At 43.0% G+C, this 13,137-nt stretch overlaps 1 protein-coding gene across 1 annotated transcript in view; it reads left to right on the forward strand.

Moving 5' to 3' along the window:
* Positions 1–13,137, forward strand: part of LOC139366886 (calponin-3-like) — a 30,191-nt gene that overhangs the window by 12,183 nt on the left and 4,871 nt on the right. Inside the window, exons 2-4 of the mRNA XM_071104624.1 lie at positions 7,982–8,103; positions 8,793–8,859; positions 9,632–9,769. Coding sequence (XP_070960725.1) covers positions 7,982–8,103; positions 8,793–8,859; positions 9,632–9,769 — 327 coding nt within the window. The remainder of the gene's footprint in view (positions 1–7,981; positions 8,104–8,792; positions 8,860–9,631; positions 9,770–13,137) is intronic.

Below are 13,137 nucleotides of genomic sequence, written 5' to 3' on the forward strand. Positions count from 1 at the left end.
AACTGTGTTTAGCAGTATATCTGCACAGGGAATAAACAACATTTAGCAGTATATCTGCACAGGGAATAAACAACATTTAGCAGCATATCTGCACAGGGAATAAACTGCGTTTAGCAGCATATCTGCACAGGGAATAAACTGTGTTTAGCAGTATATCTGCACAGGGAATAAACTGTGTTTAGCAGCATATCTGCACAGGGAATAAACTGTGTTTAGCAGTATATCTGCACAGGGAATAAACAACATTTAGCAGTATATCTGCACAGGGAATAAACAACATTTAGCAGTATATCTGCACAGGGAATAAACTGTGTTTAGCAGTATATCTGCACAGGGAATAAACTGTGTTTAAGCTGTTCATTGTGGAGGAACAATGTGTAAAAAAAGAGTGGAGGTCAGATGTCTCTTTCCTCTGTGACTCGATCATAAAGAGGAGTCTGTCTGACTGACTCAGTGTGGATGACTAGTGTCTGTGATGTGCTCGTTGAAAGGCCATGTTTATAGGACATAGGCCAATGTTGAAGTGCTGTTTACAGTGGACTGTGAGCTAATGGGTGACTGCAGCTGCTCATCCGACAGTACCATATAAAGAACGGTTAAATTTACGCCTTTGTTTGACATTGTACAAAAGTCCTGGAAAATCTCCATGACATTATTCAATCCAATTGTGGGTCATTTACTGAACAGTACTTACTCATTGACACTGAAGTACTGTACATTACAGCACAGAAACACTAGTGGCAGAACAAATATTTATTTTCTCGCCCATGTAGGCCTACCATTTTTAGCAGATCCTGTACATCTGTTTACACAAATGAGATTGTGTGTCGGTGTATATGCTACGGTGTGTGTTTGGCTGCTTGTCATTTAAGGATGGAGCATGGTAAACGCTCCAGGGAGCCAGTGGGGATGTGTTCAAGCCCTTAACTTATCGTCTTCAGTGTGTGTACACAAGTGTGTGAGAAAGAGCGGAAGCAGCTGGAGAAGAAGAAGAGCATGCAGCTGTAATTGGCTTCGCATTCACTTCCTCTGATGGCTTCTATCCATGATGTCAATAGTATTCACTTCCTCTGATGGCTACTATCCATGATGTCAATAGCATCACTTCCTCTGATGGCTACTATCCACGATGTCAATAGCATCACTTCCTCTGATGGCTACTATCCATGATGTCAATAGCATCACTTCCTCTGATGGCTACTATCCACGATGTCAATAGCATCACTTCCTCTGATGGCTACTATCCATGATGTCAATAGCATCACTTCCTCTGATGGCTACTGTCCATGATGTCAATAGCATCACTTCCTCTGATGGCTACTATCCACGATGTCAATAGCATCACTTCCTCTGATGGCTACTATCCATGACCATGATGTCAATAGCATCACTTCCTCTGATGGCTACTATCCATGATGTCAATAGCATCACTTCCTCTGATGGCTACTATCCACGATGTCAATAGCATCACTTCCTCTGATGGCTACTATCATGATGTCAATAGCATCACTTCCTCTGATGGCTACTATCCACGATGTCAATAGCATCACTTCCTCTGATGGCTACTATCCACGATGTCAACAGCATCACTTCCTCTGATGGCTACTATCCATGATGTCAATAGCATCACTTCCTCTGATGGCTACTATCCATGATGTCAATAGCATCACTTCCTCTGATGGCTACTATCCATGATGTCAATAGCATCACTTCCTCTGATGGCTACTATCCACGATGTCAATAGCATCACTTCCTCTGATGGCTACTGTCCATGATGTCAATAGCATCACTTCCTCTGATGGCTTCTATCCATGACCATGATGTCAATAGCATCACTTCCTCTGATGGCTACTATCCATGATGTCAATAGCATCACTTCCTCTGATGGCTTCTATCCATGATGTCAATAGCATCACTTCCTCTGATGGCTACTATCCACGATGTCAATAGCATCACTTCCTCTGATGGCTTCTATCCATGATGTCAATAGCATCACTTCCTCTGATGGCTACTATCCATGATGTCAATAGCATCACTTCCTCTGATGGCTTCTATCCATGATGTCAATAGCATCACTTCCTCTGATGGCTACTATCCATGATGTCAATAGCATCACTTCCTCTGATGGCTACTATCCATGATGTCAATAGCATCACTTCCTCTGATGGCTACTATCCATGATGTCAATAGCATCACTTCCTCTGATGGCTTCTATCCATGATGTCAATAGCATTCACTTCCTCTGATGGCTACTATCCATGATGTCAATAGAATCACTTCCTCTGATGGCTACTATCCATGATGTCAATAGCATCACTTCCTCTGATGGCTACTATCCATGATGTCAATAGCATCACTTCCTCTGATGGCTACTATCCATGATGTCAATAGCATCACTTCCTCTGATGGCTTCTATCCATGATGTCAATAGCATCACTTCCTCTGATGGCTACTATCCATGATGTCAATAGCATCACTTCCTCTGATGGCTTCTATCCATGATGTCAATAGCATCACTTCCTCTGATGGCTACTATCCATGATGTCAATAGCATCACTTCCTCTGATGGCTACTATCCATGATGTAAATAGCATCACTTCCTCTGATGGCTACTATCCATGATGTCAATAGCATTACTTCCTCTGATGGCTACTATCCATGATGTCAATAGCATCACTTCCTCTGATGGCTTCTATCCATGACCATGATGTCAATTGCATCACTTCCTCTGATGGCTACTATCCATGATGTCAATAGCATCACTTCCTCTGATGGCTACTATCCATGATGTCAATAGCATCACTTCCTCTGATGGCTACTATCCATGATGTCAATAGCATCACTTCCTCTGATGGCTTCTATCCATGAAGTCAATAGCATCACTTCCTCTGATGGCTTCTATCCATGATGTCAATAGCATCACTTCCTCTGATGGCTTCTATCCATGAAGTCAATAGCATCACTTCCTCTGATGGCTTCTATTCATGATGTCAATAGCATTACTTCCTCTGATGGCTACTATCCATGATGTCAATAGCATTACTTCCTCTGATGGCTTCTATCCATGATGTCAATAGCATCACTTCCTCTGATGGCTACTATCCATGATGTCAATAGCATCACTTCCTCTGATGGCTACTATCCATGATGTCAATAGCATCACTTCCTCTGATGGCTACTATCCATGATGTCAATAGCATCACTTCCTCTGATGGCTACTATCCATGATGTCAATAGCATCACTTCCTCTGATGGCTACTATCCATGATGTCAATAGCATCACTTCCTCTGATGGGTACTATCCATGACCATGATGTCAATAGCATCACTTATTATACAAATGTTCCATCCCGCGTAACACCATATTTCCCACCAAAACCAGAAGTGTCATTCAAAAGCATATAAATATGATGATTTGATTAGAGTTTTTATCAGCATGAAGATTCAAACCTGGTGCTACCTGAGCCTAATGAGACATATATTAAATACATTTAATGAGCCCTACGTTAACATTTAATGAGCCCCACGTTAACAACATTTAACGAGCCCTACGTTAACAACATTTAACGAGCCCTATGTTAACAACGTTTTAAAGAGCCCTACGTTAACAACATTTAATGAGCCCTAAATTAACAACATTTAACGAGCCCTACGTTAACAACATTTAACAAGCCCTATGTTAACAACATTTAACGAGCCCTATGTTAACAACGTTTTAAAGAGCCCTCTGTCAACAACATTTAATGAGCCCTACATTATCAACATTTAATGGGCACAACGTTAACAAAATGTTATGGGCCCAAGCCCAAATGATTGTCCGTTGACCAATACATATGTGATATAAAAGCCCATTGATGTAGCTAGCTATAAGCTCTCTTGGGTAAATAAATGAAACTAGCTCCAGCAGGCTAATCTTTTGGACTGTAATACTGTACCATATTATACTGTATTATAAAGACTGGAATTAGGCACCTCGTTCAAACCATGATGAAGCAGAGGAGAACATGTGTTTCTGGTGCAGCTCATGCGGCCTACAAAGTTACACGTACAGGCTAGTTAGATTGATTGACATTTTTAAATATAATTGGGCCTATTTGCATAATTAGTTTGCTGACGCATATATACCTTTCATAATATTTCCCCTAATGTTATTAGCCTGCCTCCTCTTTCTCTCTCTAATGTTGCTTAATTTCGTCCTCGCTTTCAACAGTTAAATGAAATACATTCCGTTGTCCTATTCATCATTCTAATGACATCCTTGAATAATATAGGACTAGAATTAGATGCAGAAGGCTTCCACTTGTCTTCATGAAGATCGAATGGTTATCGTTCTCAATCAATAACTGCTATAAGGTGTACCACATTCACTCTTCTTTCAATCTACCCCTGAGTTCAATAGGCTGCTGTAATTAACATTCAGCAAACAAGAGCTTGCGTCCCTCTTCTAATAGTCTACTGATATAACAAATGCTAATAGAATAATGTCCAGCAAGCTATTCTAGTCTAGTTTTTCCTGCATGGGACTACAAGAGCTAAGGAGCATTTTGTTTTAAAGGAGAGAGGCCAGTGGAGCACAGGTCTGTCCGTGTTGCACAAGAGGCAGAGGCTGTAACTTAGATGAGTAATATCCATAACCCATCATTCATTAGATAAATATAAGGCTAATAATGTACTTTAATGTATTACCTAAAAGAGGCAGGCTAGGGCATTTATATACTCTATAGGGCTTTATATCAATCTAGAACAGGATTTTAGATGCAATTTGAATGGTTGATGGAGAAAGAGAAACTGTGAGAGAGTCCCCTGATTTAAAGCAAAGATATTCGAGTGACAGGCTGTTTTAAAACTCTGCAGCTGCAATTTAAAAATAATAATCTTTCCAATTAAAAAACAAGGTGCCCCCTTGAAAGCCAGATGGGAGATGGGTAAATTAGACGTGCATTCGGTCTTTATGTTACTGTAGCGTAGGCCATGCTGCAGAAGATGTAGGCCTACCTGGCTGTAGAGAAAGCCAGATGGAGATGGGTAAATTAGACGTGCATTCGGTCTTTATGTTACTGTAGCGTAGGCCATGCTGCAGAAGATGTAGGCCTACCTGGCTGTAGAGAAAGTCAGATGGGAGATGGGTATATTACTGGAGCGTAGGCCATGCTGCAGAAGATGTAGGCCTACCTGGCTGTAGAGAAAGTCAGATGGGAGATGGGTATATTACTGGAGCGTAGGCCATGCTGCAGAAGATGTAGGCCTACCTGGCTGTAGAGAAAGCCAGATGGATGATGGGTAAATTAGACGTGCGGTCTTTATATTACTGTAGCGTAGGCCATGCTGCACATGTAGGCCTACCTGGCTGTAGAGAAAGCCAGATGGAGATGGGTATATTACTGTAGCGTAGGCCATGCTGCAGAAGATGTAGGCCTACCTGGCTGTAGAGAAAGCCAGATGGAGATGGGTATATTACTGTAGCGTAGGCCATGCTGCAGAAGATGTAGGCCTACCTGGCTGTAGAGAAAGTCAGATGGGAGATGGGTATATTACTGGAGCGTAGGCCATGCTGCAGAAGATGTAGGCCTACCTGGCTGTAGAGAAAGACAGATGGATGATGGGTAAATTAGACGTGCATTCAGTCTTTATATTACTGTAGCGTAGGCCATGCTGCACATGTAGGCCTACCTGGCTGTAGAGAAAGCCAGATGGAGATGGGTATATTACTGTAGCGTAGGCCATGCTGCAGAAGATGTAGGCCTACCTGGCTGTAGAGAAAGTCAGATGGAGATGGGTATATTACTGTAGCGTAGTTCATGCTGCAGAAGATGTAGGCCTACCTGGCTGTAGAGAAAGCCAGATTTAGACATTTCATATAATAATTTAGCGGTTTATCTCAGTTATTTATCCCGTGAAAAGGGAGTGGTTTAGGGTGGTAAATCTCGGTAACCAGGTTTCCTCCAATCAACCCTAATCACGTCCTCTCAGAGCTGTGTGCTGATGTCTGACGCTGGGAGAACACACTGTCCTTACAGCATCAGGCCACACAATGAAACGACCAGTGTCGTATCGTATCCTGATACCGGCAATAGCTTAGGACTAATACACTCCAGGAAAAGAGAGATCAGACCAGTCAATAAATGCCTTGATTTTTCAGTCAACAGCTTCTCTTTTGTTCTCAGTATAAATAATGTGCTTGCATAATGGGTTATTTAACTGTCTGAATTATCTCCCCTATGAATTGCATTTGAAGTAGAATCATAAATTATGTTTATCTATTTTATTTTTCTCACACTGACTTTATTGAAGCCAAGATGTAAATCTGAAAGCATTTAACGGTGTGATTCACCACAACCCCGAGGACCTTGTTTGTTCTTAGAACCTCGTTGTGTCCAATCCACATCACATGAATCAGTCTGCTAAATGTCTGGTTGGCAAAACAACATGTCAACGTTTGAGCTTTAAACCTCCAGTCTACCCCTCCACCAGATGACTTACCTCACAGCTCAATACTCACACTGCTGAAGGCTGAATATAACAGTGTAACGATGTGCGCTGTGAGTCGGGGAGCAAGTTCAGGGAGTGTTTTAATAAATAAATGGAACATAATCCAAAACAAGAAACAGCACACAGACATGAAACAGAAACAACGACGCCTGGGGAAGGAACCAGGGAAGTGATGGAGTCCAGGTGAGTCTGATGACGCGCAAGTGTGCGTAACAATGGTGACAGGTGTGCGCCATAACGAGCAAGCCTGGCCGGAGAGGGAGCACATGTGACAAACAGATGGCACCCTATTCCTTTTATAGTGCACTACTTTTAACCAGAGGCCTATGGTCCATTTAGTGCACTACTTTTTTTTAAACGTTTTTTTTTTTTACCCTTTTTTCTCCCCAATTTCGTGGTATGAAATTGTTTAGTAGCTACTATCTTGTCTCATCGCTACAACTCCCGTACAGGCTCGGGAGAGACGAAGGTTGAAAGTCATGCGTCCTCCGATACACAACCCAACCAAGCCGCACTGCTTCTTAACACAGCGTGCATCCATCCCGGAAGCCAGCCGCACCAATGTGTCGGAGGAAACACTGTGCACCTGGCAACCTTGGTTAGCGTGCACTGTGCCCGGCCCGCCACAGGAGTCGCTGGTGCGCGATGAGACAAGGACATCCCTACCGGCCAAGCCCTCCCTAACCCGGACGACGCTAGGCCAATTTTGCGTCGCCCCACGGACCTCCCGGTCGCGGCCGGTTACGACAGAGCCTGGGCACGAACCCAGAGTATAGGCCTCTTGTTAAAAGTAGTGCACTAAATGGACCATAGGCCTCTGGTTAAAAGTAGTGCACTAAATGGACCATAGGCCTCTGGTTAAAAGTAGTGCACTAAATGGCCCATAGGCCTCTGGTTAAAAGAAGTGCACTAAATGGGGAATAGAGTGCCATTTGGGACAAATCCGTAATCTCTGCCCCTGACAGCACCGTAACAGCCTGGCTAGCTGACATCTGAAGTGTACAGATTCTTCTCCAAGGGGAAAAACGGTGTTCTAATATAAAGTAGATTATGGAAACACACCATGCAAACCTGTCGCGTGATATTTCCCTCCCGTAGCTGATTCGGTGAGTGTTTGCATGTCCTGCGTTCGTTTGTTGTTGTGATCTGACACGTGTGTGAATAGAGAGAAACTGGTGATTATGTAACACGTGGACCTCTCTGCTGAGTTTATTGCTGTGAAATGTGATTTTTTGTCTGAGTTCCTTAGTTCAAAGCAGCTTGAGACATTTTCACATCTCTTAACCCTGTCAAATTATGAAATACAACTATCGGAAGGATATATTTAATAATACAGTTGATGACAGTTTTTAAAGGGAAAGGTGTTGTTACTAAGATACTCGTCTCATGTGACCGACCTGAACATAGTATCTGGCCAGGACATGAGGGATATGGCTTTAAGTTCCAAGATTACAAAGATAGTAACTTTTACTAAGACACTAACTGTTCTCAGATCGCAGGGAAATATGACATGCAAAAGGAGGAGGAGCTTCGGTTCTGGATCGAGGAAGTGACGGGGATGGCCATAGGAGAGACCTTCCAGAAGGGTCTGAAGGACGGAATCATCCTGGGAGAGTAAGTGTGTGTGTGTGTGTGTGTGTGTGTGTGTGTGTGTGTGTGTGTGTGTGTGTGTGTGTGTGTGTGTGTGTGTGTGTGTGTGTGTGTGTGTGTGTGTGTGTGTGTGTGTGTATGTGTGTTTCTGAGCTGATACTGACAGAGGTTTGACGTGTGTGTGTGTGTTGTGTGTGTGTGTGTGTGTGTGTTGTGATCTGTAGCTGATGTTTGCTGGGTGGAAACACTGACATTGATTTTACATGAGTAATCAATCACACTCCTGTCACTGTCCACAGATTGATTAGCGTCTGGTCTATTTCCCATTCCAGTGGAAAACATATTTGATACACATGTCCATACAGACATATTGTCCTCCCCAAGATTCACTTGTTAAAACTACTATCACTTTGTCGTAAGATGTCATTTTTACATTGAACATGTGTGCTTTAATGAACATGAGCACTTTAATAATGAACATGAGCACTTTAATAATGAACATTAGTACTTTAATAATGAACATGAGTACTTTAATAATGAACATGAGTACTTTAATGAACATGAGTGCTTTAATAATGAACATGAGTGCTTTAATGAACATGAGTGCTTTAATAATGAACATTACTTTAATGAACATGAGTGCTTTAATGAACATTAGTACTTTAATGAACATTAGTACTTTAATGAATGACTCCTTCACTCCTTTCCCCCAGATTGATAAACAAACTGCAGCCCGGCTCGATAAAGAAAATTAACCACTCACAACTGAACTGGCACAAGGTAGGCTAATGCTCTGAACTGGCACGAGGTAGGCTAATGCTCTGAACTGGCACGAGGTAGGCTAATGCTCTGAACTGGCAGAAGGTAGGCTAATGCTCTGAACTGGCACGAGGTAGGCTCATGCTCTGAACTGGCAGAAGGTAGGCTAATGTTCTGAACTGGCAGAAGGTAGGCTCATGTTCTGAACTGGCAGGCTCATGTCTTCGTCAAACGTTACCTCAGTGTATGGTGTTGTTCACACCCTTCCATAATAATATGAACACTTTTCCCAAGAAAGCACAGAAGCCATAGAGTGGCTGTTCACGTCATTAAACACCATTTAAGACCTGTTACAATGTCCTGCCTGGAGAATAAGTGGATTCATTCATTAAGCCTTCCCCTCTCTCTCTCTCTCTCTCTGTCTGTCTCTTTCTCTCTCTCTGTCTCTCTCTCTGTCTCTCTCTCTTTCTCTTTCTCTCTCTCTGTCTCTCTCTCTTTCTCTCTCTGTCTGTCTCTCTCTTTCTCTCTCTCTCTGTCTGTCTCTCTCTTTCTCTCTCTGTCTGTCTCTCTTTCTCTCAACACCTTTAATGAGTTATTACTTTCGGATGTTTTTCCCTAAGCCCCTTCCCATCCCTGCTATGCCCCTCCCCACCCCCACTGTGTTCTGGGGCCTGTTCAGGAGGATGTAACATCGCAGAACATTCAGATATGGTTTAGTGTAGAAGGGATTGTCTTGTCAGATAGAATAGGGAATAGTACCAGCTCTGTTACCCATGTTGTTGTGTTCCCCCAGCTTGAGAACCTTGGCAACTTCATCAAAGCCATCCTGGCCTATGGCATGAAGCCGAATGACATCTTTGAGGCCAACGACCTGTTTGAGAACGGCAACATGACCCAAGTCCAGAGCACATTGCTCTCCCTGGCCAGCATGGTGAGGGGAGGGGGGGACTTTCCTACATGTTTTCTGTGATAATACTTTTAAGTTTTTCAAAACATACAAGAAGACATGTTATGGTAATTAGTGTATACTGGGACAGCTACAGTAAACTGTTACCAATACATTCCAATGGGGTTCCTTCTCTGCTGACAGCTACAGTAAAGTGTTACCAATACATTCTGATGGGGTTCCTTCTCTGCTGACAGCTACAGTAAACTGTTACCAAGACATTCTGATGGGGTTCCTTCTCTGCTGACAGCTACAGTAAACTGTTACCAATACATTCTGATGGGGTTCCTTCTCTGCTGACAGCTACAGTAAACTGTTACCAATACATTCTGATGGGGTTCCTTCTCTCCTGACAGCAACAGTAAACTGTTACCAAGACATTCTGATGGGGTTCCTTCTCTGCTGACAGCTACAGTAAACTGTTACCAATACATTCTGATGGGGTTCCTTCTCTGCTGACAGCTACAGTAAACTGTTACCAATACATTATGATGGGGTTCCTTCTCTGCTGACAGCTACAGTAAACTGTTACCAAGACATTCTGATGGGGTTCCTTCTCTGCTGACAGCTACAGTAAACTGTTACCAATACATTCTGATGGGGTTCCTTCTCTGCTGACAGCTACAGTAAACTGTTACCAATACATTCTGATGGGGTTCCTTCTCTGCTGACAGCTACAGTAAAGTGTTACCAATACATTCTGATGGGGTTCCTTCTCTGCTGACAGCTACTGTAAACTGTTACCAATACATTCTGATGGGGTTCCTTCTCTGCTGACAGCTACAGTAAACTGTTACCAATACATTCTGATGGGGTTCCTTCTCTGCTGACAGCTACAGTAAAGTGTTACCAATACATTCTGATGGGGTTCCTTCTCTGCTGACAGCTACAGTAAACTGTTACCAAGACATTCTGATGGGGTTCCTTCTCTGCTGACAGCTACAGTAAACTGTTACCAATACATTCTGATGGGGTTCCTTCTCTGCTGACAGCTACAGTAAACTGTTACCAATACATTCTGATGGGGTTCCTTCTCTGCTGACAGCTACAGTAAACTGTTACCAATACATTCTGATGGGGTTCCTTCTTTGCTGACAGCTACAGTAAACTGTTACCAATACTTTCTGATGGGGTTCCTTCTCTGCTGACAGCTACAGTAAACTGTTACCAATACATTCTGATGGGGTTCCTTCTCTGCTGACAGCTACAGTAAACTGTTACCAATACATTCTGATGGGGTTCCTTCTCTGCTGACAGCTACAGTAAACTGTTACCAATACATTCTGATGGGGTTCCTTCTCTGCTGACAGCTACAGTAAACTGTTACCAATACATTCTGATGGGGTTCCTTCTCTGCTGACAGCTACAGGAAACTGTTACCAATACATTCTGATGGGGTTCCTTCTCTCCTGACAGCAACAGTAAACTGTTACCAATACATTCTGATGGGGTTCCTTCTCTGCTGACAGCTACAGTAAACTGTTACCAATACATTCTGATGGGGTTCCTTCTCTGCTGACAGCTACAGTAAACTGTTACCAATACATTCTGATGGGGTTCCTTCTCTGCTGACAGCTACAGTAAACTGTTACCAAGACATTCTGATGGGGTTCCTTCTCTGCTGACAGCTACAGTAAAGTGTTACCAATACATTCTGATGGGGTTCCTTCTCTGCTGACAGCTACAGTAAACTGTTACCAAGACATTCTGATGGGGTTCCTTCTCTGCTGACAGCTACAGTAAACTGTTACCAATACATTCTGATGGGGTTCCTTCTCTGCTGATAGCTACAGTAAACTGTTACCAATACATTCTGATGGGGTTCCTTCTCTGCTGACAGCAACAGTAAACTGTTACCAATACATTCTGATGGGGTTCCTTTTCTGCTGACAGCTACAGTAAACTGTTACCAATACATTCTGATGGGGTTCCTTCTCTGCTGACAGCTACTGTAAAGGGTTACCAATACTTTCTGATGGGGTTCCTTCTCTGCTGACAGCTACAGTAAACTGTTACCAATACATTCTGATGGGGTTCCTTCTCTGCTGACAGCTACAGTAAACTGTTACCAATACATTCTGATGGGGTTCCTTCTCTGCTGACAGCTACAGTAAACTGTTACCAATACATTCTGATGGGGTTCCTTCTCTGCTGACAGCTACAGTAAACTGTTACCAATACATTCTGATGGGGTTCCTTCTCTGCTGACAGCTACAGTAAAGTGTTACCAATACATTCTGATGGGGTTCCTTCTCTGCTGACAGCTACAGTAAACTGTTACCAAGACATTCTGATGGGGTTCCTTCTCTGCTGACAGCTACAGTAAACTGTTACCAATACATTCTGATGGGGTTCCTTCTCTGCTGACAGCTACAGTAAACTGTTACCAATACATTCTGATGGGGTTCCTTCTCTGCTGACAGCAACAGTAAACTGTTACCAATACATTCTGATGGGGTTCCTTCTCTGCTGACAGCTACAGTAAACTGTTACCAATACATTCTGATGGGGTTCCTTCTCTGCTGACAGCTACAGTAAAGTGTTACCAAGACATTCTGATGGGGTTCCTTTTCTGCTGACAGCTACAGTAAACTGTTACCAATACATTCTGATGGGGTTCCTTCTCTGCTGACAGCTACTGTAAAGGGTTACCAATACTTTCTGATGGGGTTCCTTCTCTGCTGACAGCTACAGTAAACTGTTACCAATACATTCTTATGGGGTTCCTTCTCTGCTGACAGCTACAGTAAACTGTTACCAATACATTCTGATGGGGTTCCTTCTCTGCTGACAGCTACAGTAAACTGTTACCAATACATTCTGATGGGGTTCCTTCTCTGCTGACAGCTACAGTAAACTGTTACCAATACATTCTGATGGGGTTCCTTCTCTGCTGACAGCTACAGTAAACTGTTACCAATACATTCTGATGGGGTTCCTTCTCTGCTGACAGCTACAGTAAACTGTTACCAATACATTCTGATGGGGTTCCTTCTCTGCTGACAGCTACAGTAAACTGTTACCAAGACATTCTGATGGGGTTCCTTCTCTGCTGACAGCTACAATAAACTGTTACCAATACATTCTGATGGGGTTCCTTCTCTGCTGACAGCTACAGTAAACTGTTACCAATACATTCTGATGGGGTTCCTTCTCTGCTGACAGCAACAGTAAACTGTTACCAATACATTCTGATGGGGTTCCTTCTCTGCTGACAGCAACAGTAAACTGTTACCAATACATTCTGATGGGGTTCCTTCTCTGCTGACAGCTACAGTAAACTGTTACCAATACATTCTGATGGGGTTCCTTCTCTGCTGACAGCTACAGTAAAGTGTTACCAAGACATTCTG

The sequence above is a fragment of the Oncorhynchus clarkii genome, chromosome 15 (genome assembly GCF_045791955.1).
Source record: "Oncorhynchus clarkii lewisi isolate Uvic-CL-2024 chromosome 15, UVic_Ocla_1.0, whole genome shotgun sequence".
Taxonomy (NCBI): Eukaryota; Metazoa; Chordata; class Actinopteri; order Salmoniformes; family Salmonidae; genus Oncorhynchus; species Oncorhynchus clarkii.